The sequence below is a fragment of the Myotis nattereri genome (assembly GCF_964212035.1).
Source record: "Myotis nattereri genome assembly, chromosome: 12".
Lineage (NCBI taxonomy): Eukaryota > Metazoa > Chordata > Mammalia > Chiroptera > Vespertilionidae > Myotis > Myotis nattereri.
Window position 1 is genome coordinate 67,719,204 of NC_138087.1, and position 25,698 is coordinate 67,744,901.

The window sequence follows — 25,698 nt, forward strand, 5'->3', positions numbered from 1 at the left end:
GGCCGCGGGAGGGGCGGGGCTTCGTCAGGAGTCCAGTGCCCCGGGTCTGCACTGGCCATTCCTTGAGGCTCCGACTACGTCTTCTGCGATCGCGTCGCTACAGCAGTGACTTCGCTCGGACAGCATGTCTGAGAAGCGGCTCGGAGAGGACACCCACGCCCGGCGGCTCCCTGACAGCACCAAGGGTGAGCCCCGCGCCCCTGGCGAGGCCCGTGGGGTCGTCCGTCGCCCCCCACCCCTTGCCTCCGGGACCAGCCCCAGCCCGGAGGTCCCAGGCCCGTCTCCGCTGCTTCGTGGCGGTGCGGCCGCTGCTCAAAGCCGCGGTTTCTTTACTCGTACCCCGGGCTTGCTGAACCCGACTTCGCGGGCTGAGGGTCAGGGTCAGGGCTGTCAGGGTGCAGAGTGAACGATGCGCGCCCCGCACACTGCGGGCGCGCCGACAGCAGGGCGCGTTTCCAGGGCGCAAAGACATCGGCGGGCTCGCGTTATCCGGCGGTTGCCAGATGCCAGGCCCGGCGCCAGAGCTTTCGGCTCGTTATCTCCGGCCACGCACGCGGACGGGGAAAAGCACCCGTGACTCGCGGCCGGCAAGTGCCGGAGGCGGGCTCAACCTGCATTCCACGCCTGGGACCCCGCGTCTTCCCTGCCTCCCGGCTCCCCTTTCCTCCCGCCCGTCCCCTCGGAGGCCACCTCCCACCCAGCCTTCGCCGCCTCCCAGTGAGCCCCCTCCTCCAGAAGTGGAGAGAACTCCTGCTCCCCCCGCCCCTTCCACCACCCCCCCTCCAACTCCCCCCCAGACCTCCCCGCCCCCCCCCACCCCCACCCCCACCCCCCGCCCCAAACCTTGGCCACTTTCTCGTAAGAAGCAAAACCGACCTGGGAGGTTTCGCCCCCAGCTCCCATACATAATGGGCCATATTTGCGGAAGGAAAGGAGGAAGTCTCCTTTGGGCATCCTCCCCGGATCTCTCCCCAGCTTCACTTTCTGCCCCATCGTGCTCCCTCCACTTTAGTTTGCCCTAATGACCTCGCTCTAGGCCCTAGAGTCTGGGGCTTGTGTCCCTCACAAGGAATTAATTCCAAGTTCCCTACCCTCATTCCCATCCTAGCAGGGCCTTCCCAGTCTGGAAAGCAGAAACTGTGAGTGAGTGGCTCAGTCATGTTCTCCTGTGAAGGAACTAGTGCCCTTGAGAAAGCTGTCACCTTGAACCATTGTCAGCGAACTCCTTAGGGGGTTCGTAAAGAGAGGCCACAGACCTCTCAGGAGTGCTGGTTCCCTCCCAGGGGCTCTTGGCGACCCGAAGGAATCATTTCCATGGATGGAACCTCAGACCGGATGGCGCAGTGAAAGGAATGTAGGGGGCTGGGTGGGCTTTGCCAGCACCCTCACAAGGAACACCATAGTGAACTCATCTATACTGATCATTCCCAAAGCCAGCCTTGTCCGCCCATCCCATATGAGCTCCATTTCCCTTGCTCAGACATCCTTGTCTTTAGTTCCAGGAGTATCAGGAGAATTACAGAAATCTTTATCCCTCACTTTTCTCTAGTGAGCGTTTTGTAGAGTTGTCTTCCCAAATCAGGAGTGTAACAGATAGGAAGGTGGGCAGGTCCTTTTCCCGGTACCCTGACCTTTTGGTGGGAGACTGAAAGTTTGGTGAAACTGCGGTGGGAAATCTGTTCTAGAAGTTCTTTGGGAATAAACATGATCTTTGTACTTAATGTCCCTTTAGTTCAGTGGTTCTCAACCTTCCTAATGCCGCGACCCTTTAATACAGTTCCTCATGTTGTGGTGACCCCCCAACCATAAAATTATTTGCGTTGCGACTTCATAACTGTAATTTTGCTACTGTTATGAATCGTAATGTAAATATCTGATATGCAGGATGTATTTTCATTGTTACAAATTGAACATAATTAAAGCATAGTGATTAATCACAAAAACAATATGTAATTATCTATGTGTTTTCCGATGGTCTTAGGCAACCCCTGTGAAAGGGTCGTTGGACCCCCAAAGGGGCCGCGACCCACAGGTTGAGAACTGCTGCTTTAGTTGTTGCCATGGTCACAGACCAGTGTTCATTTCCAAGTTCTTTTTCTTGGTTTTACATTTAACTTTATTTTAGAAATCTTTTAAGAATCTAGTGAAAATTATGCATTGTTTTATTTTTACTGGATTGTTTCAATACATCAGTGACACAGTTGATAATAGTGTTCTTACCAGTGCAATAATCATGCATGTTGATCACTGTTTCTTCTACAAATGCTAAAAAAATAAATAAATCTGTTTTGCAGTGAAAATATTAGTGAAAAAGTTTTCAGTTAGTGCACTTTTTTTTGTTAATGTAAAACTTGGAGATCTGACATTGGTAGGAATGCCATTACTAGAATTTATTACTAAATAGAATTTATTGAGTGCTTACCACAGTCTGAGTGCTTTCAAACATTATCTAATTGCAGTCCTCTAACAATTCCACAAGGAAGACATCATTATCCAATATTTTACTGCAAGGAAACAGGCTCAGAGTGGAAAAATGACAGACACCTGTGTGTGATTAGAGCTAGGTTTCAAACTTGGGCCATCTGGTTTTCCAAACCATTTTTCTATCCTAGAGCTACCTCCAAAATTCATACCCAAACTGAGGATCTTAGTCAATATTTCACTGAAGGCAAGAGACAAATAAACAAAGCAAGCCCAGAGGAATCTAGCTTCAATCTAGATCTCTTGAATAAGACAGCTCCAGAGGGCTGCTTCTGAGGGAAGCAGTGGAATATAAAAGCCCTAACTCTGTCCCTTTTATGCTTTTGCTGATAATTAGTTGTAGCACCATAAATATGACCAAACCTTGGGCAAGACTAATTTTTCTTAAAACCAGTGCATTCATTTTGTAATGATATTGAATGCAAATAAATTGTAAAGAAATGTATTATAATTAAGAGTCATGTCAACAGAACAAATCCCTTTGGGAGCATGCCTGAAAATAAGCAGAAGCTAGGGACTGATTGTTTATTTCAGTTGTTACAGCCATCCGATTGGGGGAAACTTTGTAACTTCTTCAATAATTAATCTAGTTAAAAAATATTTTTATAAAAAATAATTAATCTAGTTAAACCATCAATGGTTATAAGTTAACTCAGACAGAAGACTAAGTATATAAAAGCTGGCATTTATCTATTTTTTAATGGTTAAATAGGTTCTAGGTACACCTGATTGTTTAAATTTTATGCTGGAAAAGACAGAGTTAATAATTGCCTGGTTAGCTTCAAAGAAAAATAAATTTCAATGTTAAAATTATGGAGATTAGATTAAAACTGTATCTTTTAAGTAGAGGTGAAAAAATATATTCCTGAAAACTATTGTAACCATGAAAAAATGAGCATCTCTCCTGTCTGCCTGACATTCTATATATACTTCTATCATAATATTTATTACACAGTATTATAATTACCAATCATATTCACCTTATTAGACCATAAAAGTTTCTGAAAACAGAGATTCTGTCCTTTGCTGTAGTAAGTTCAGTATCAAGTACATAGTAGGGTTTGTAAAAATGTTGGTTGAAAGAGAAAGGAAACAGAGGAGTGAAGTAAAGATCCTCCGTGGAATAAATCACATTGTTACATGTTTGGCTTATGTTGGTGGAAAGTTTTTTCCTGTCTATAGTTTATTAAGTTTTTTATAACCCAAACTGTTGATTTTAGGGTGTGAACATCATGTTCCTTATTATACGTTCTTATTACAGGAGGACTGTTTGTCTGGATATTGTCAAAAAATATATATTGTATCTAATACAGAATCTCCTTTTAATTAAAATGTGGAAAGAGAGAAGTTAGATATTACAATCAATAGAAAGAAGAAAGTGTCAATTCTCTATTGACACACACTTGTTCCTCCAATTTTTAAAAAATTTTGTGTATACTCTGAGACTGGTAAAGAAACTTGAGCCGTAAGCATTGTGGCCTGACATTTCAGTAGATTAGTCTTAAAGATACAAACCATAAAATATCTGTCCTAAAGTATCAATAAAAACTATGCCAACCTTATTCAGTTGTGAGTTTGCACTTATGTCAAGCTGCTATAGTATTTAGAATTCAAAGATCTGAATTGAGATCTCAATACCAACCCTTACTACATGGATTACTTTGGGCAACTCCCATAGTCAATTCCTCATATGTAATTGGGTGTAATCTTACTGCAATATCTATCTCCCAAGGTTTTGAATATCAAATGAGAAAATTTATTTGAATGTCTTCTTGCAACTTTAAAATGTAAATTATTAAGATATTTAATGGGGAAAATAAAAAAGTTAATGACTTTTCAGAAAGCCTAGTAATTATACAAGAAATTTTATAAAGTTATATGAAGACAGTACAAGAAAGTTTAGAATTCTGACTTACCTCCCCCAATGTGGTCTGAGTCCCCAAGCAGATTGTTAGTCTTGATATTTTCTCTATGGTGTGCAGGTCCCAGAAGGTAATTAATTTAGTAAAAAGTTTATTCCTATAAACTATATCAATAATGGTCTTAAAATTGTGGTAATAATAATAGCTACTATTTAGTAAATGCTTTCTAAGTGGCAAGCACTTTACATAGTTTCTCTTTTAATCTTCATTAACAGTATTAAATACTGTTCTCTTCCCTCATTTTACTAATGAGAAAATTTAGTGGTAGAATTGGAATCTGACACCAAATCTCCAAGCAAGCTCATGGCTACTGCTAAGCTGTTGGGCCTCAGCTAAAGAATTGGGAGCCTTATGATCTAGTTTCTTAATGCTTCTGTTTCCCTTTGTTTAAAAAAACAATTAAAATGATGGTAACCTCCAAATACTTTCATGAGAAAAATTTACTTAGCGATACTTTTAAGATGTCTACTAGTAAGTGAAAGCTGAAAAAGAAAAGAAAAGAAAAGTAGGGGGTTTGTTTTAATATATTTCAGGCCTAATATATTTTAGGCTAAATTTAATTAACTTAATACCATTATGAAATTGTTTTTCTCTCACATTTTTCTGAACATAACTGTTTCTATTTTTTTCAGACATGGGTCATACTCAGCCCATTCTACCTTTCTGAATTCTCTAACTTCATGGGCGGGAAAGGTCTTATTTTATTTTATTTTTTTACATTTGTATTGACTTCAGAGAGGAAGGGAGAGGGAGAGAGAGAGATAGAAACATCAGTGATGAGAGAGAATCATTGATTGGTTGCTTCCTGCATGCCTCACAACTGGGGATCGAGCCTACAACCTGGACATGTGCCCTGACCAGGAATCCAATTCTTACCTCCTTGATCCTAGGTCAGTGCTCCACTGCTGACCCACACCAGCCAGGCAAAAAGGTCTTATTTTAAAAAGAGAAAAGAACACATTTGAGGAAAGCAATATGGCAATGCTTTGGGATAAAGGATGATACTGAACTGATTGGATCCTGTCTGCTGACAAGTAGTTTCAGTTTGACTTATGTAATAGGCAGTCTTTCTTCCTCCCAAAAAAATGGTAGAATCACTCTACTCATTCAATAACTATTTATTTGACAAATATTTTTTTTAGTACCTGTTAGGCAATAGGTATCTTCCATATTAGCTTATTTATTCTTCACACTAACCCCCTGAAGAGATACTGTATTTTTTTAACCTTTTAAAAAAAATGTTTCAAGTACAGTTTGCATTCAACACTATTTTATGTTAGTTTCAGATGTACAGCACAGCAGATGGACATTCATATACTTCACAAAGTGTTCCCTCCAATAATTCATGTGCCCACCTCGTACCATAGACAGTCACTACTTTTGTACTACTGTGGCAGAGTATTCAGTAATTACAACACACATGGTCTACCACGCCTAAAACGTTTATTTTCCCACCCTTTATGGGAAAAGTTTGCCAAATCCTGACATATAATTTCTGATGAAGAATAGTAGCAGTCAAAAAGAACATATATCCTTTCAAGAAAAATTCAAAAAGTCTTTCATTTTGACCTACTGGTGCTGTTAGAACCAGATAGCATGTATTTTTGAGACTAACCTCCTATCCATCCTCTCTTTCCCCACCCAAACTATTCTTGGCAATTTACAACATCAAGTGTTTCACCTTTATTCTAGGGAAGGGGAAGGAAAGATTGTCCTTTACAGGTTGCTACTTAGATATTTCTTTGGCTTATCCGTTCCGTTTTGTGTGTGTAATCATGCATATGAATCTGAGTCAGACTTTCAGATATTGTGTAAGACATGTTTCTGGCCTTCCCCTGAAGAGGAAATCCAGGATCTTTTAAATTCTAGAAGAAAGTGGTGTTACTAAATGGAATGTATTTCTCCATGTGATTGCCAGTACACAGTGCCACGTTCAGTAGACCTTAACATAAATCAACTGACATGGGATCATTAATACCACACAGTGCTCGGAAATCATGCCTGTTAACATCTTGAAAAGAATATTTTACTACTTTTCTGGAAGCTAACCAAATAAAAATTACTGTACAACTTTTTTCACTCGTTTCATGTTTTTTGTTTGTTTTCTTTTGTCTCTTCCAAGAAAGTCTTTTGCTTTATTACTTTGGGGTTCCTGGGAGGAATACTTTATATCTAGTTACAGATTTTTGTAAACATTAGAAATAATGTATATAAGGAACAAGAGCTTGTGGCTGACGTGATAGGCATTCAATAAATGGTTTTTATTAGTAGTAATAAAAGATACCTCCAGAATAAGAGAAATTTAAGAATTATGCAATTTCATCTCTTCAGCAAAATTAGTATACATAATAATTATGGAAATTTTGCTAAACGTATATTAAATGCAGCAGGGTTTGTAAGTGAGAAAACTGGATACAACCAAAATGTTCATCATATAAATATTCCATGAAACAATGAAATATAAATATATATTTAGATGTGAACATGTTGCTGTTTAGACCTTAAGTGTTAGGTGACTAAGGTTCGTTTATGGCCTGGTGGAATTTAAACCTCACCTCTCTGAGGAATGTGATTTGTGGACTTGTTGAGCTATGACCACGTGAAGAAGAATTCTGAGGGTTGAAAACAGGATAGTTTTATTTTAAAGGCACTAGAATAATATGATATGATGACTTTTCCCCAGTGTATACACATATTATTTCTAGCTGAGCATTTGAAATGTGAAAGTCCAGGCCCAGTTTTCAGAATATCCACTTAATTTCTTGTTCCTCTTGATTTGTAATTCTGAATACTCATAATGTGACAATGGAAACTGAGTACACACACACACACATTGGACTAGACATTCTGGCTTGTCCTCTTGTAGATAATTATTCAAAAATTTAGTAATTCGATTCTTAAATGAGATTTTTGAGGGTCTTGGAATGTCCAAGCCTAGCCTGGCAGGAGGGAGGCATGAAGTAAGGGGAAAATCAGTACGAGTTTAAGAGGCTTTTATCAAAATAGGTAAATGCTACCTATTTTCCCATTTTTATTGGGAAAATTTGAACACTTGATTAAATTTGGAGGATTACTGAAAACTGCCATCCATATTTCTTGAGCACTACCTCAACCCTACAAACCCAGTCTAATTATCCTTATATTACAGGTGAAGGAACTAAAGTTCAAAGAGGTAAAGATCACACAACTAAGAAGTAACAGGATTTAAATGGAAACTTAGATGCTCCCAGTCTAAGGAAGCATATCATATTCTCAGGAAGTCTCAGTCTAATAAGGGTTATGAATGCACAATAAATTAAAGTATTAGGCATAATATAAGTGTCATAAGAGAGGTTTAAAAAGCTTGGTAAGATTTTATTTCATACCCACTATATTATCGTTACTGTGCTAGACATTGAGAATAAAAAACGAATAATAAACATTCCTACCCTCAGGGAGTCTATAGTCTACTGGTCTATTTGAGACACAGATATGGGAGACGTGGAGCAACACAGGGGTGTTTTAGAAAGCACCGAGGCCAATCTGTTCCTTGTTTGGAATCCATTTCACTTTGGAAACCTAGACCTGACTCTGGCTAAGAGCCTTGAGACTATTGTTTTCTATAAATAGACACGGCTGGAATTAAGTGAGCTTCCTCTGTAGGAACATCAGATTTCGCTCTCAGAACTCCTATCTTGTTTTCCTACTTTTAATACTGTCTTAAGAGTGCTCCAAACACGAAAGTTTAATGAAGATTTATTTTATTTTATTCAGAGGGAAAGGGTCAGAGTGAGTTGATTTAGAACATGGGCTTTGGAGTAAGATGACCTGTATTTGAGTCCCAGGTCCTCTCTTGTGTGACCTTGGGAAAGTCATGTTGCTGCAGTCACCTCATTTGTAAATGGAATTAAAAATACTTTACAGGGCTTTGTAAGCAGTAAATGAGATATACATCTAAAGTAATTTAACACAGTGCACCTAGTGTATAATGAACCACTTAAAAATGGCTAGGGAGATTTCATAATAACACCTGATAGCGGCTGCTCCACAAGCCTCTATCAGGTGTTATTACTAGTATATGGCCTTCTTGGTATAATTTCTCTGTGAATATGTGTATACCCCCCAAAATTACAACTTAAAAACCTCCAGGATTAAGTTAGATAACTTTCATGAAACATGCATAAGGATGTTTACCTCACACTATGACACAGGATCAGAAGACTGCGAAGCCATAGATGACCAAAGTACTCTGTGTATTGGAGCACTTGACCTGGATGCAACTTGTGTCTCTCTTTTTCTCCCATGCCCCCAGCCTTAACTTTGCTTATTTTTTGGCCTCCTATTTATTCAGTTCTGTCTCTGCCATCTTTGCCCTGAGCAGTGACTGGCATACCCGTTCCCCTCTTGCCAATCTCCCTCCAATGATTAAAACAATTGCTGGAAATAGAGCAGGAGCCTTCTGTAGTTGATAAGAAAATTGATAGTATCCCTTGGCCTACTCATTCCCTCTGTTCTTCACAAACAAAGAAAAACAAACAAAAAATGAGGAAGACACTAGATACAGGAAGTAAAGGGAATTTTCCAGGATGATAGTGAAAGACAATCACAGTGACAGCTAAGCACACCAACTGAGATAATGAGTACAGACTTGGCTCCAAGAGAGACTCTTTCTCGAAAGATGAAATTGATAAGAGTTCCTGACCCTTCTGAAAGATTTACACATTTGATGAAAAGTTTGAAGTTAAATTAATGAGCACCTGAAAACTAAGCAAAGGGGGGGGGGGGGGGAAGGGACTAAGCAAAGGGAAAAAACAACACAATGACTCCGGAGGGTGGGGGGTTGGGGGGGAGTTTATAGGAAAGGAAAACTATTCTTCACAACATGGCTTAGCTTTGAATTGCACTTTGATATTCATAATATAAAATTTGATATTGGTCTAATCAAAATTATGATGTTATTGAAAGGATGGTTATATTTATACTAGAGGCCCGGTGCACGAAATTCATGCACAGTGGAGGGGGGGTCCCTCAGCCTGGCCTGCACCCTCTCGCAATCTGGGACCCCTTGGGAGATGTCTGACTACCATTGGGCGAGACCCAGACCCAGCCAGTCCCAACTCTGTTAAGCCCCGCTGGGCAGGGACACAGTGTCATGTCCCTGCCCACCCACGTGCCTGCTGCACACACAGCCTCCTGCTGATAGGTCATTACAGCGTGAGGGTGTCACAATCATTAGCATATTAGCTCTTCATTATATAGGATAGGGAAGTGAAGGAAAGAGAACTAAATTCTCTTCCATAGTGGAAAGTCAGTAGATAATGCTCAAAACTTGAAAAAACAAGAAGTAACAAAATAAGCAAACTATTTGAAAACATGGAGGTAAATACCAAAATAGCCCACAGCAGTTGCCTTTGAGGAAAGAGAAATTGGAAGAGGTGGACAGGGAACTGCTCTTTTTGTGTTAGTCTTGTAGAACTATTTGACTCTTTTAACTTGATGCAAGTATAACTGATGAAAAAAAAAAACTAAAACAGAAAAAGCATGAATGCATAGCAATAAAGGCTGAAGGTTAGGGTTATATCTAGAGGGAAGAAAAATAGGTTACAAATTTTATTATAAGAACATGTACAAGGAAAAGGTTTAGGAGAATATTATCTTTGGATTATGTAATGTTTCCCTTCTTTATACTTTTCTGAGTTTTTAGCATGGGGCATGAATTATCTTTATAATCAGACAAAAAGCTATTTCATGTTACAGAAAAAAACAATTAGAAATGTGAGAGGAAAACTATGTACGAAGATGTTCATTACAGCATCTTTTTAATCCTAAGATATCAGAAACAACTGTTTAATCAGTAAATATTTCATAAACTATGGTTCATATACCTAGTGAAATATTTGTGTCATTTTTAAAAAGAGGATCTAAGTGAGTTTATCCTCATGTATAGTTTTCACCTTTAATTATGCTATACCCTCAGCTTAAATGTCCTTTTCCTTCTTTCCACTTTCTTTTCATTGGTATTTCCCAAACCATTACATCCCACAAGAAGGCCCTGTGACAACCATCATCACTTACCCACCGACCCCGCTCCACTCTCACCTCCATCCCAATTGTGTTACCCGTAATCTGTGTTTTCAAAATATTTTGAGCAGATACTCTATATTTGCATTTACCATCTAGTATTATAATCGAATTATCTTTCCCACTAAACTTTCACCTTGATAGCTAGAATTGGTCTTATTCACTTTTATGACTGCAGTGCAAAGTACAGGGCATAATCAATATTAGGTGCTGGATAAAGAAAAGAATAATGTAAAAAATACTTGTGTTGTCAGGTTAAGTAAATTAGGGAAAGTAGCACCTACACTTCAGGTTGTTATGAGGATTAGATGGGAAAATTCATGTAAAACATCTAGTATAATGCCAGGCATAGGTGCTCAGTGAATAAGAATGAAGATGGTGGCGATTATGCTGGTAACAATGATAAGAGCTGTGTATTTTTTGTTTTCACAGATAGCCCCGATACAGGCCTTGGAATTTGTGGATGGATTTTGGTGTATGTCTCATTCTTTTTAACAATTATAACTTTCCCATTATCAATATGGATGTGCATAAAGGTAAAGAACATTTCATCTACATCTGAGAATGTGTCAACTCCTAACTACATAAACCCACTTTGTGTTTGCATGTGTGTTAAGAGAGATAGAGACCATACTGGCTTATAATTCTTTTTCCTTCATCTCTCTTTTGGAAAATTCACTCTGGTCACCTATTATATTAGAATCTTAAAGGTTCTTTTCAGCCATAGTTTAGTCCGTCTTTCCCGAAAGTTTAAAATCACCATTTACTGGATATGAGGTGGTCCTTATGATAATTGCTCCAGTCAGGATGCTGAGGTTTGACTGCTGGCTCCATTGTTTTTGGTGTGACCTTTACTATGTTTCCTCACCTGTAAAATGGGAGGAAATAATAACACTCACTCCATAGAGCCATTGTGAAGATCAAATGAATTAATGTAATTAAATGTGGTTGGCACATAAGTGCTTCCCAAATGCTGCTTATTTTTTCTATAAAGTTATTAATACTTTGATAAATGACTATAATTTACATATTTCTAAAATGGTCAAAATGTGCTCCAAGAATTTTCAGGTAAGTTTATTATCATAATTTAAGAAATCAGGAGACAAACTATGAGAAGTTCGTCTTTTTTTTCCTGTATTAACAATGCAGGAGGTAATATTCAATAATGTTAACTAACAGCTGATGAGTGAGGTTATAGATAGATTTGCTTCTCTATACTATTCTATACTTTCCAGATTTTAGACAATGAATATCTTTTGCTTTTATAATTAGTAAAAAATTAAGTAAATAAATATCATACTTAGTGGAGGTACTAAACATTGGACATATTTGTAGATATAATCTGGATTATAGAGAAGAAAACAAAATAGAGACATGTAAGCTGCTTAAAGCAGAAATATATATTTTAAAAGTTATGCATATAAATATTTGTACTGTTCATATTAAACTATTATTTATTTGTGCTTTTAATCTAGATCGTAAAAGAATATGAAAGAGCCATCATCTTTAGATTGGGTCGCATTTTACAAGGAGGAGCCAAAGGACCTGGTCAGTACTCAGATTCTAGATTTGAAGACTGACATTCTTCCTTTTATTGATGTGATTTCCCTTATAGTTTCTCTTCTCTGTTGACTTAGAAAAGAGTTCTTCATATAACAAAAGTTGTATAACAATAGCAGAGGTGCTAGACAGTCTTGCTATAACTACCCTTTTCCTTCGTCTCCCTTCCCCTTCCCATTTGAGATAAGATTATCATGGGCTAAGAGTAGCTACAGCAGTGGAAGTTGGAGCATGAGAATTCCTACTAAAATAAAGGCTTTGAGTCATTGTTTTTGGCAAATTTCGATTAAGTTCCTACTGTGTTCCAAGCTCTGGGAATTCACGGGAGACTATAACACAGTTCCTGCCCTCAAGGATCTTACTGTCTAGTGGTGGGATACCAAGGGGACAGATAGTTACAGTCCCTAGTGATAAGTATTATGATCCAGGTAGTAGTGGAAACCCAGAGAGGAGTGACTGGTCCGAACTAGTAGATGAGACAAGACTTCCTGGAGGTGACAGTTTGGCTGAGTCTTGAGGCATGGAAAGGTATTAGGGGAGGTGTTCCCCCCGAAATAGCAACATGTACAAAGCCATATAGAGAAGAGTACTTCAGGTTCCAGGACCTGCAGGTCGCTTAGCCCAGCCAGAGAGGAGGGCATGAGGAGAGGGGAATGAATGAAGAGGTAAGGGGAGCAGGTCATGCAGAACCTTGTTTGACTCATTCAGGAGTTTGTATTTCAAGAAAGATTGCTCTGCTTGCAGCTTAGAAAATGGATCAGAGGAGAGGCACTGGAAGAAATAGAAAGATGACTTGGAATTGATTGCATTGGTCTAGTGAAAACAGTGACAGTCACAGTGGAGTAAGGAAATGAAATCCACTGCCTTGGTGGGGACAGTTAGGGTTGGGAACTGAGCAAGAGGAGTAAAGAATAGCACTCCTAGCTTCTGGCTCATTCACTGAGATGAACTGGTGACTTATAGTCCATTAGGTTGCTGCTATTAGAATTGAAGGGTGAAGTAGACTGTTTAGATCAGTGATGGCGAACCTATGACACGTGAACTCATTTTTTTGGTTGATTTTTCTTTGTTAAATGGCATTTAAATATATAAAATAAATATCAAAAATATAAGTCTTTGTTTTACTATGCTTGCAAATATCAAAAAATTTCTATATGTGACATGGCACCAGAGTTAAGTTAAGGTTTTTCAAAATGCTGACACGCCGAGCTCAAAAGGTTGGCCATCACTGGTTTAGATGCTGGTATCTCTCCATAATCTTCTATGGATCTTTGTTGCAGGTTTGTTTTTCGTCCTGCCGTGCACTGACACCTTTGTCAAAGTGGACATGAGAATTATTTCATTTGATATTCCTCCTCAAGAGGTAAGGTGGTCTTTTGCTATGAGTAACTGAAATACCATGTGTGAAAGGGCTTGACAGTGAGAGGCAGCAGGTGTAGTGGTTAGAGCATAGTTTTAGAGCCTGTCTGCCTTTGACCTTTTCTAGCTGTGTGACCTTGAGAAGGTTTTTAATTTCTTTGAACCTCAGTTTCCTAATCTATAAAATAGAGATTATAATAACAGGACCTATTATATAGGGTTTTTGTGACAACTAAATGAGTTATATGTAAAGCACTTCGAATAGTGGCTGACAGTTAAGTGCTATATAAGTGCTTATTACTTATAAAACACAGTGTAATGTGAATGTAAGTATAATGTTAACATCATCATTGTCATTTTTACTACCACATTTCTCCTCTCTGGGTTTTCTGGCAGAAAATCCTGTTTAGTATAATATTCTTCTTCCTCAAGTTCTTGATTTTATTCTAGATAAATTGGTTAAAAACCAAAGAATTAGAAACTGCTTATTTGGCATTTTCAATAAAGCATATAATGTTTTAGATTAGTAATTATTTCATGCTTTTTCAAACTACTTCACAAATACTATCACAGCTGAAACAGCAGAATCCCTAGAAAGTATATAGTAGTTGTAAGACAAAGGAATTCCTCCAGATTACAGTGGCAGAAGCAGGACGGAAATCCAGCTCTTTGTATTCCCTGTCTGGTGCTTTGTGCATAACTCCATGCTAAATGCATTCTGCATTAGCCCCCCGGTGGCCCTTTAAGGGAGAGGTGGCCATGCTGATACTTATGTCTAAGGAGGATAATAACTATTGCAGACAGAAAGCCTAACGTCATGATGAAGTGAGGCACAGAAAAATACTGTCAGTATTTCCTGGCCAAAGGCAAGGTATCCAGCAGGGTGGTGGAGCCTGGCCATGCTGCCTTCTCTTGTCACAGAATCCAGAAACCAGCTTTGGAACTTCCTTGCTGCTACAGAGCCAAGTAGTTGGTGAGGTCAGACCTTATAATCCACACATACGTTGTGACATCAGAAATCATTTTTGCCCCCAAGAACAAGATTGAGAGCATTGCTGTGTTCTCTGCATGTTTTCCCATCTTTCAGGAAAGTCTGACTCTCAGAAGAGAGCTTTCAGGGTAGCTGTTTCCTCTATAAACATTGTAAGCATCTGGCAGGCTCGCCCTCTGCTTTCCTGCCAGCTGCTGAACGCAGAGCGGATCGGAACTTGGCAGGCAGGCCTTTTTCCGATCCCCTGTGAACTTACTGTGAGGGAGGTAAACACGCTGCTATGGTAAACAGTAGGCAGAGAGGCTGCAGCGTTAGAAAGCTCCCACTGTGGCAAAGTCACTGTCAAGAATTTGTTTAGGAATGATACACATTTTCCCATCACATCATGGGAAAGAATTAACTTTCACAGAAGATGGTAATGTACATACCAGTTGTAAATACATTTATTTATAAATCTCCCACTTCTCTTTCAAGTTAGAAGTATATTTAGATTCCTAAAAAAAGGATTACTGCTTTGATCTGGCAGGACTAAACAGCTATGTAATATAATTGTCATTACTATTTTCTATTTCCATAGCTCTTAACACTTTCAAGAGGGCTTCCTTCACAAACATGTTCTTGTTTGATCTTCAAAGAAATTTATGTAGAATTGGGCAGTATTATTACCCCCATCTCACAAATGAGGAATCTGTAAATCAGTTTTTAAAAAATATATATTTTTACTGATTTCAGAGAAAGAGAAGGAAAGAGAGATAGAATGAGAGAGAATCATTGATCGGCTGCCTCCTGCAGGCCCCCCACTGGAGATCGAGCCCGCATGTGCCCTGACCAGGAATTGAACCATGACCTTCTGGTTCATAGGTCAGCGCTCAACCACTGAGCCAAGCTGGCTGGGGGCTGTAAGTCAAACCATTTAAAAGCTAGAGATCACGAAGAGGTACAGGCAGAGTTGAAACTCCAGGTCTCCTAACTCTTACTCCCGTGCTCCTCATCAATCACTGTATTCCTAAGAACACGTTTCAGTTTAAATCATCTCTTGTTTATTGATGACTTGTTAGGTATCAAGCATTCTGCTGGTGATAGAGATACAGAGACAAACTGCCCTCAAGAAATTCATAGTCTAATAGAGAAATAGTATCACTGCAGTGAGATGCAAAAGGAAGGGCATACTCTGCCAAGTGGGTCAGGGAAGTTTCACAGAGAAAAGGACATGGAGCCGTGTCTTGAATGATGAGTAAGAATGTGCCAGTCTGATGTGATGAGGGAGAGAGGACAGGACGTCCAGGCAGAGGGGACATCTGCACAAAGGCCAGGGGACATGGAACATGCTGCACCTCGTCTAGTATAGTGTGGGCAGGAGGGAGTGGGATAGACTGAGGCCAGAGAGCCAAATGCCAAAGGGCCAGGCATCAAGTTTGTATACCAAACTAAGGACTTTGCCCTGTAGGGGGTAGGAAACATTGGCACGTTGTGTCCAATGAAGCATATTTATGTGGCATGCTGTAAAGATATTTTTACCCTGACTCGCCCTGTAAAAACATTCCCATTCACATTTTGTTCTAGTAATGCTGTGCTACTTATAGTTCTAGTAATACTTACAAACCTAGGCTCTCCCATATACATTATGTTCTCTGCCTTGAATACTCTTTCACTCTACCCTCCACCCTCTGAAAACTTTTATTCCTTCTTTCTATACTCAGTTCAAGTACCATTCCTACCACCTGCAACTGCCCATTTTTTGTTCCTTAAAGTCTCCCTTGGTTCCTCAGCCTCTTTGAAAGTAGGAACCAAGGTTTGTTTTTCCTACCGTGGTTCATACAACACTGCCTACTAGTAAGTGGCGTCTCATTGGTTCAATGATTGAGCCAAGTAATGGAATTACTGAATAACTGAATGTGTTTTATAAAAATTTTAAAGACTCTGATGCTTTACTATTTTAGGCCATCTGATCTGCTATAACAAAATAACATAGTCTGGGTGGCTTATAAACTTATTTCTCACAGTTCTGGAGGCTACGAAGTCCAAGATCAAGGTATCAGCATATTCAGTGTCCGAGGAGGGCCTACTTCCTGGATCATAGATGACTGTCTTTTCCTGTGTCCTCATGTGGCAAAAGGGGTGAGGGAGCCCTTCCAGGGTTTCTTTTATAAGGATACTAATCCCACTCATAAGGGCTTTACCCTCATGACCTAATCACCCCCATAACCAAATACCAACACATTGGGGATTAGGTTTCAACAAATGGATTTTGAGGGAACACAAACATTCAGTTGATAGAACTTTCTAAAGAAATCAGCTAGCATTAAAAGAAGTTGTATAGAACAACATTCCTTGCAGTTACATTAAAGGAAGAGCTGGCTGACAGATGTAACATTGCTTCCTTTACATTGTAGATCCTCACCAAGGATTCCGTGACAGTCAGTGTGGATGGTGTGGTCTATTACCGCGTTCAGAATGCAATCCTGGCCGTGGCAAATATCACCAACGCCGACTCGGCAACCCGTCTGTTGGCACAGACTACTCTGAGGAATGTCCTGGGCACCAAGAACCTTGCTCAGATCCTCTCTGACAGAGAAGAAATTGCACACAACATGCAGGTGAGGAGTGCGCCAATGCTGTACCTCACGAGAAACTGAAAATGGAAGCAAAGGCTCAATGGTTGAGAACTCACCAATTCAACTTGGGGAACCACTAGCCTTTTTTCCTCGTAGAAAGGTTTTCCCAAACTTGGTGGGAGGGGATGTTTTTCGCTCAAATAGTTCATGGGTGATAACACTCAGATGCTTACATTATTTTTTTCTTTCCAGTGTGTATTTTTTTCCAGAATTAGTATTCTTTAGCATAATAGTTCAGAGGCCATTTTGCATAGCACGAGTGCTGTTAAAGCTGTATTCTCTGTGTGAGTCCCATGACTTCCTTGGCAAGTCATATATATATATATATATATATATATATATATATATATATATTATTGATTTTTTACAGAGAGGAAGAGAGAGGGATAGAGAGCCAGAAACATCAATGAGAGAGAAACATTGATCAGCTGCCTCCTACACGTCCCCCACTGGGGATGTGCCCGCAACCAAGGTACATGCCCTTGACCGGAATCGAACCCTGGACTCTTGAGTCCGCAGGCCGACGCTCTATCCACTGAGCCAAACCGGTTCTGGCTCCTTGGCAAGGCTTATGCTTTCCCATGTTGCATGAGTAATAGATGATGAATTAAACCTGACCTGTTCAAAAGCACTATAAATCTAAACTCTTACTATTTGTTTAGACTTCATTGTGTGTAAAATCTATGATCTGATTTGATAACCACAATAACTATAGGAAATAGATAGTATCATTTCATTCCTACCATTGTAAAGGGAGAAAGTTGAAGCACAAAGTAACATGGTTTGCACAGAGTCACATTAGCTTGGGAGTAATACTGTGCTGCTATAGTTTTAGTAATACTTATACTGGAAGTGATACTAGTTCTAAGAAGTAAAGTTTTATTGGAATACAGCCACACCCATTGGTTGATGTATTACCCATGGCTGCTTTTGACCTACAATGGCAAGATTAAATAGTTGTGGCAGAGGATCTGAGAATCAATAATTACTATCTGGTCTTTTTAGAGAAAGTTTGCCTGCATCAGCTTATTAGTAACAGAATCAGCGTCAGCTCCTTAGTGAGCCAGCGCCTTATCTGCTCCCAGTCCCAGTGCATACAGCAACCTTGGGCCTCTGGACTGTGGCTGAACACTTTAGCTTGCCTTCTCTCTTCCCATCAGAGTACCCTGGACGAAGCCACTGATGACTGGGGAATCAAGGTGGAGCGTGTGGAAATTAAGGACGTGAAACTCCCTGTGCAGCTCCAGAGGGCTATGGCTGCCGAAGCAGAAGCATCCCGGGAGGCCCGGGCCAAGGTAATTTTTTTTTTTTAGTTTGTTTTTCCTATTGAATTTTCTTTAATTACAAAAAGCAAAACATGTTTGTTATAAAAATTAGAAATAATCCTGAATATTTCGTAAACATAAAATCCCTCCCTGTCACTTTAAATGGTATCTCTGCAGAGGTGACCGCTCTTAACAGTTTAGTGTATTCACTTCCGGTTATTATTTGGGGTTTATTTGGGTTTTATCTGACTAGGTTGTTAGACTGTTGGTTTGTTTGTTTTACAGAAGTAGGTCACACTATGCATATTGCTCTGCACCTTGCTCTTTTTGCTTCACATCACGTGGACATAGCAGTACACACAGTTATCTCATTACTTTATTGACCATTTTCTGTACTTTAGTCTCCCAATTGCCTATAAAGGACAGATTACAGTTGTGACTTCAGAGCAAATGGGCAACCTCATCGGTTTGCTTACCGTTCATTTCTTTCGTCTTCTTTCATTCTCTCTTTTCTCTGTATCTTCTTTCTTCTTCCTGTTTCCTCTTCCTCTCTCCTTGTTTATTTTTCACTTTTCTTTCTTTGGTGTCTGCTCTTTCCCTTCTTTCTTTTCATCATCATCCCTGCCTATGTCTGAACCCTGCATCGATGCATGACCCTCTGAGAGGTGCTAAAGGCAATACTTGCTGACTTAAGCTAAAGAAGAGGATCCATTGAGAGGATAATGCATAAGGACCCAGGGATATCTCACCAAACCCAAGGGTAGGAAATAGAATCGAGCCTCATCAACATTGGAGCCAAGGAACTAAAAGGAGTCAAGACTGAAGGGAGTGAGTCATTTCATTTCCTGAGCTGAATCTCACTGCAGATGGTTTGAAGGGGAGACTGTCTGGCTCCAGTTGAACAGTGACAGAGACAGACCAGCCCTGATTCCAGATTCAAGGCAGAGAGATTATCTTTGGTCCAACTTGGGTCACAGGGTAAAGTCAGGTGCTAATCAGGTCGCAGAGCCCCTTGCCTGTGAAGGTGTGGAGGAATAGGAGAGTTTTGGTAGGAGGCGTTACTGTGGACTTGACAGACAGAGCTCCCAAGACACAGGAGCAGACCAATTTGTCATTGTTGTTGGAAAAATAGCAGTAGCTGGTATAACTGGCTAACCACAGAATCCTGCCATTCTCTTAGAATGCCCTTTAAGCCACAAATGGGTCACTGTAATTCCTTAGCCAACCCCAAATAGAATAGTAGCTCATTTGACACAATATATCCAGAATGTTCTACTAACCAGACATTTTATGTTTTTCTAATGTGGTCATTGATGCTTGTGATGCTAACCTGAGGACACTACAGAACTTCCAAGTGCTTCCTCTCAAACTCATCACATAAGACTAAATTATATTTGTGATAATGTTACATATGCCCTACTAGAATCTACTTATTCTGAAAATTAGGAATCACCTATATCTGGAATATGTCATTAACCAAAAGCCTCATTTTCAACTCATCAAAATTTGTCATACAGAGACTACATAGACTATCAGCCCAAAGGGCCCTTAGAGATGATCTTCTGAAGGTGACAAATACCTGGCCCAGAAGCCGCTGCTCTGCCCTCCTATTCCCATGCCAGTAATTAACCACAGCACTGTTTTCCACTGAGCTTAGACCTGACCTTCTATAGCACTCTAGGCAACAATCCTCAACTGCTTGGAATTGGCTCTAAGAATCTTCAGAACTTTGTAATTGAAGTTCTGCTAGGAATATTGGAAACTACCCCAATGTCCATTGGTAGTTGCATGGATAAGTATGGTTTATTGGAATGAAGGAATACTATACAACAAAGTGAATGAGCATACAAGTGCGCGCTCCTGAAAATAATGAGAAAGGAGCCAGTCACAAAAGGCAGACTCTCCCACCAGTTTTACAGTATGTTGGCTGAACCTCTTTCAAGTTTTTAGATCAACTCCTAATGGCTTGAAATGTAATCTCTTTTATGCTGCTTTCTTCCTTATTTCCTTTTTCACGACCCTCAGAAAAATGTGTGACGTGCTTTCAAGCTCCTATTTCCTGGCCTGGTCATCTGTTAATTGAGAGGGTGGAGTGCAAAAATACAGATCGCCTTTCTCTGCCCTTCTCCCAGCCCAGCCCACCTGGGCTGCTGAAGGAGGCAGCAGTACCAATCCCACATACTTGAAAATACCAGATTTTAAAACGATGGTCTATAAGTAAAAAGTGTTTATTGACATGGGATTACTGTGCATTTGGCAAAAGCCCCACATGCTTCTTGCTTCACTTTCTAAGATCCTATCCACACTGTATACTTGGCCTATATTTAGACAAAGCCAGTGGTATTGGATTCACATCTCTGGCAGCTCCCTCAGAGCAGCTTTTCTATTAACAAAATGTGTGTCCATCCTGGCGGGTCTGGCTTCCCTGCCAAAAGATCGTGTATTGATTGATAGTGGGAGATGAGGTATCTTTGCAGTTGGTCTATGTCCAGACAAAAAAAAAGTCCCTAATTGGACATCTGAGATGACATGGAAAAAAATCAGAGCCCGCTGACCGCGTGGCAGGTGTATTGTGCACTCTCTACTGTGCTTGGTGGAGCAGTTACAGGATTCTCTTTGAGCACATCTGGCATGTGCCCCATCTCACAGACATAGGTAGGACATAATGGTTTGTCTTGATAGATTAAGCTCTTTATCCTCTAAAAGGTCCTTTCTCTCAGTAAGTACCATATCCTGTATCCCCTCTCTCACTGAATGGCACTATCCAGGCAGCCGAAACCTAGAGAAACCTGGGACTCAGCCTCTGTGCCTTCTTCCTCCCCATACACAGTCCGCCTCCAGAATCCTCTCTCCCTCCTGAATAGCCCCCCATCTATCTCCTCCTCTGTCCCCAACACCAGTGAATTGCACCAACCACCCTGAAGCACTTCCACTAACAGCTTTCAGTCTCTTCCCTTCGATCCTCGGACATCTGTCAGTGTGTTCTCAAACCTGCATCTGATGAGGTTATCTACATAAAACCTTCCAGTGGCTTCCCATTGCCTGTAGAATGAAGACCAACGCCATGGCCTCCACCGGCCTCCAGATCTGCCCGTTCCCCCCTACCTTTCCCCTCTTCCTCATGCACTATTCAGCACTCAGAGGTTTTTTGGAATACACCAGCTTTTGCAGACCTCATCTTAATCCAAACAACAATGCTTTCATTCTATAATGTTGAACTTCTATCACTTCACCACCTCACCCTCTGCACAAAGTGCTTTCCTGGTGGTGCAGCCCTGGGCCTCATACAGATCTCTGTCAGCATTTGCTGCGCTGCAGTGAAGTGACCTATTTCCATGGCTGTCTTCCTTACTTGTCCAGGAGCTGAGGGAGGCAAGGAAGTTCCTGCTTTGTCCCTAGCCCCTGCATGGGGCTTGACACCTAGGAGGCCCCTAAAGTTTACTAGAGAAGAGAATGAAATTTCACTGCTCATAAGACCATGGCTTTCTGTTCTGATATTCACAGGAACATTACAAACCATTAATATTTTTAGATCCATGAGAACAACCTAGTGAAATTGTACTTTTAATATTGGTGATTATGGTATATTTATACCTCTTCTCTTAGGATTATGAATTAAAGCTAACTGCCAGGGCTGATTTGGCTTTTGAATCTTTTATGAATAGATCCAAAAATCAAGTCCTGACTTGTCACTTGCCATTCCTATAGAATAGCTTCTGTTCATACATCAACACTTAATATACCTTCTCTGTCTTCCTCCTATAAAGTAGGTGTTATTCTATTTTAAGAATAAGAAACTGAGGACATTCAGCTAGTAAGGGGGAGGTCTGGGATGTGAATTCGAGTTCATCTAAGTCCAAAGGCCCTATTCTCCCCACTACTTCAGAATCTTAAACATTTTTTCCCATGTAATCCTAAAAGAATTTAGGAAAAACGGTTGTTTCATCACGCATTTTAAATAGAATATAACATTTCTCATTTTAAATTTATATACTGTCAAGTGCGTAATTCCTGGCATGTTTTAAATATTGATATTTTAAAATAACCTGCTAACATCATTTTAAAAAATGTATCCAGCGAAATTTAAATAACATAATGACTTCATCATCTATTTAAAAATATGTGAATAAGCTCTTTTTTAACAACCAGGAATTTTTCATGGTTCATTTTTCTCCTTGAACTTATATTTACATTTCACCGCTACCACGAATTTCTTTTCCTAATATAATCTATTTATTCATGAATTATTTTATTGCCCTACTGCAACACATTTAGTCTATAAGTTGAAAGTAAAATTATTTTACTTCCTCTGATTACAAACTATAAATGTTTCAGAATTTCTCCTAAATACGTAAGTTTTTACTAGAAATGCTTCTCTTAATGAGATGAATGAGAAACGAATTCATGTAGATGGCCGTTACTTATTGCTAGAATGAGATAAGACTCAGCATCAATTCTATTACTTTTCATTTTTTATAGGTATAAAGACTAAGAAAACTTGTTTAAATAAATAGATGAAAGTGGAGGTTTAATGTCATGCAATTCTTGGCACTGCCTCTGAATTTATGTGCTAAAAAATAATAAAGTGATCTTTCACACAAAAAAATATTTTTAATGATCTAGCATGTTTCAGTTCGATAAGGTCCTCTTTCCTTTCTTTGAAATCCAAGAATTGGAGATCTCTCTGACTTGCAGATATATTTGTATGCAGTCATTAGAGTCATTCACTTTCTCAACCCACACACAGTATTTTGAATTGTCTCTTTGTTTGGTGCCCTGGAAAATGGGAGAAAGGCAATAGTAAAAAAGGATGTCTTATCGGAAAAAGAACATGGAAACTAGTAACTGGAAGTGGATTTCTTTAAAACTATTCTGGCCTACTCCCTGGAAAGTTTTGCGATTGCTGCTTGGCACCTGCTGTTTTCTCCAGTTTGATCCTTCCTTCTGCTGTTCCACAGGTCATTGCAGCCGAGGGAGAAATGAACGCATCCAGGGCTCTGAAAGAAGCCTCCATAGTCATCAGTGAATCTCCTGCGGCCCTTCAGCTCCGGTACCTTCAGACACTAACCACCATCGCTGCTGAGAAAAACTCCACCATTGTCTTCCCTCTGCCCATAGATATGCTGCAAGGCATGATGAGGGGAAAGCAGTGAGGCCTAGAGGCCGACACAGAGATGAGCTCTTCCCTTGAGGATGATGTGGGGACCAAATCAGCCTTTAACCCCTAGGGAGCGGGCAGGGTGGGAACCCTGACTATTCTCTCTCCCTTTCCTTTTCCATATATTGAGAGTGATGTTCTTAGAATGTACAGGGATCCTAGCAACAGGTAAAGATTGTCAGCTTGTAAATACTGTGTGTGAGAGAGATTTATATAAGATAATCTCTTACTCTTTAAATATTGAACTCCACATTTTTAGATCATTATGTACTAGGTTAACGCCCTCTTTTTTTGACTTTCATGGAATTATTCTACACCCTCTATCAGGAGCCGGGCCAAAGGAAACCACCACCTGACACCCTTGGCTGGACAAATGCTTTCCAAAGACAGTGACCTTAAGCTACAACCAGCTTCTCTGGGCCACATGTGCCTTACTTCCGGGGAATCTTACTTCAGGCAATTTTGTAACATCCGTTTACTTTCTAAATCCAAACCATGTTTCAAAATAATCCTCACTTGAGACTAGGCATTCTCTTGCCAGTACCTGTCAGCTCTGGAGGAAGGTCAAGATCAATGAAAATGATTACCCTAACCTTTGAAAGACTTTTAAATCCACTATAATAGGGGTCCTTTGAAATAATGTGGCCCTTCAAATTAGCTAAATACCTGTCACGCAAGTGCTTTTTTCTCACTTTTGCCTATTTTCATATATCAGATCCTAAATAGTTTTGATTTTTAAAATAAAAATTTGAGTTCTACAAATAGTTGTCTTTATAGCCAATTGAATAGCCTAAGAACTAATACTTTTTTTAAAAAAAATCTTCAGAAAACCATTGTATTTTACTCTCTGCATGCTATTAATTATTGCATTCTGGGAAATATCTCAGTTATCTATCTCATTCATTAAATGTGTAAAGAATTCACAATATATTGGGCACGTTATGTCCAATAAGCTTGGGAAAACCCTGTCAAACTGAGGATATCTATATAGATGTCTATCTTTTTCATTTGCCTACTTGTTCTTTTTCTATCATGTACGTTGATGCTGAAAAAGGAAGTGGTTAGCCCTTTTGAACCGCAGTTGCTTAATCTGTGATATAAGGAGGCACCTTTTATTTCACAAGCACCTGTGACTGAGCAAGCTTGCTTTCTTCTTACTGGTCTAGAATTCTGGCTGGTGACATTTGTGTCACCTCCTCTTTGGGGCTGAGTTCACCTAGAGAAGTCTAAGAATAGCTGCTTCCTTACCCAGAGCCGCTCTTCATATCTGTCCTTACCCAGATCACTGTCAGTCCTAGCCTGCGAGGGTCCCCTCCCCTACACTCCATTTCCACGTTTATTTTAGAAAACCTCGAACCACCGTGTATCCTAATTCCCGGCTTAGTTTATGAGATATACATGATTGAACTCAAGTGGCATTTGTAATTTGAAAATAATGATTTTATCTCCTTTGTGTCGTGGCTCACCCTTGACCACTGAGGACCAGAAAACAACCTGCTGAAAATCTCTTCCCGGACTTAAAGTAACAATGCTTTCTGTTCCTTGAGTTTCCCTGTCTCCAGATACCAAGCAGTCTCTGCTTTTCTGCCTTGTGTCTTCAAAGCTCAGAGTCTGGAATGAAATCGCGTGGGAGGGAGGAGGTCTAGGATGAGAGTGTGAGTGCAAGAGTGTGTTCCAAGCAGTCTCCCCTCCCAATGCTGTACGTAATAAAGAGCGAGCTTGTTCCCAACTTTCTTTGGGTATGAGCTGTTTCTTCCTGCATTTAGTGTGTGTGGTTTTCATTTTTCAGAAGTGGCACAGCAGATCCTCCCGTCCTGGGCTGCCTGTCTTGGCTTTATTACGTGCTCTTCCAGGGCAGGAAGAAGAGGAGAGGCTACCGTAGTCCATCTGCCATCTCTCCCTCTGTTGCACCTGCCCACACATTTCCCCCGGGAATTTGAGATCCAGGCATCCCCTGAATCCTTGGCTGCTTTCATTTCCCTTTGCCTTAATCCAAACAGGATAGAATTCACTTCTTGCCATCACCCAGCTAATCACACAGGTATACCGTCTACTTTAAAAAGAGACAAATAAATGATATGAGATTAATCATTTGGATGTTACCTGCAACATTCAACCTTTGAAAAACTGTCTTGACTTAGTGGCTTCCATTTGTGGAGCACCAAGTACCCAGCTCTGTGCTCAAATACTTGTACATACATTCTATCATTTTATCCCCAACAGCTTGATGAAGATACTTTACTGTCCCCATTTTACAGATGAGGATACTGGGGCTCAAAGGTTAAAA

General features: G+C 40.1%; 1 protein-coding gene across 1 annotated transcript; it reads left to right on the forward strand.

Annotated features, from left to right (window-relative positions):
• Positions 1-61: 61 nt before the first annotated feature.
• On the forward strand, positions 62-25,172 carry STOM (stomatin). The gene is made up of 7 exons (XM_081103086.1): positions 62-185; positions 10,896-10,999; positions 11,939-12,011; positions 13,304-13,386; positions 16,767-16,970; positions 18,149-18,283; positions 23,212-25,172. The coding sequence occupies exons 1-7, from the start codon at positions 125-127 to the stop codon at positions 23,404-23,406; spliced, it is 855 nt and encodes a 284-aa protein (XP_080959212.1). The 5' UTR covers positions 62-124; the 3' UTR covers positions 23,407-25,172.
• Positions 25,173-25,698: the final 526 nt, after the last annotated feature.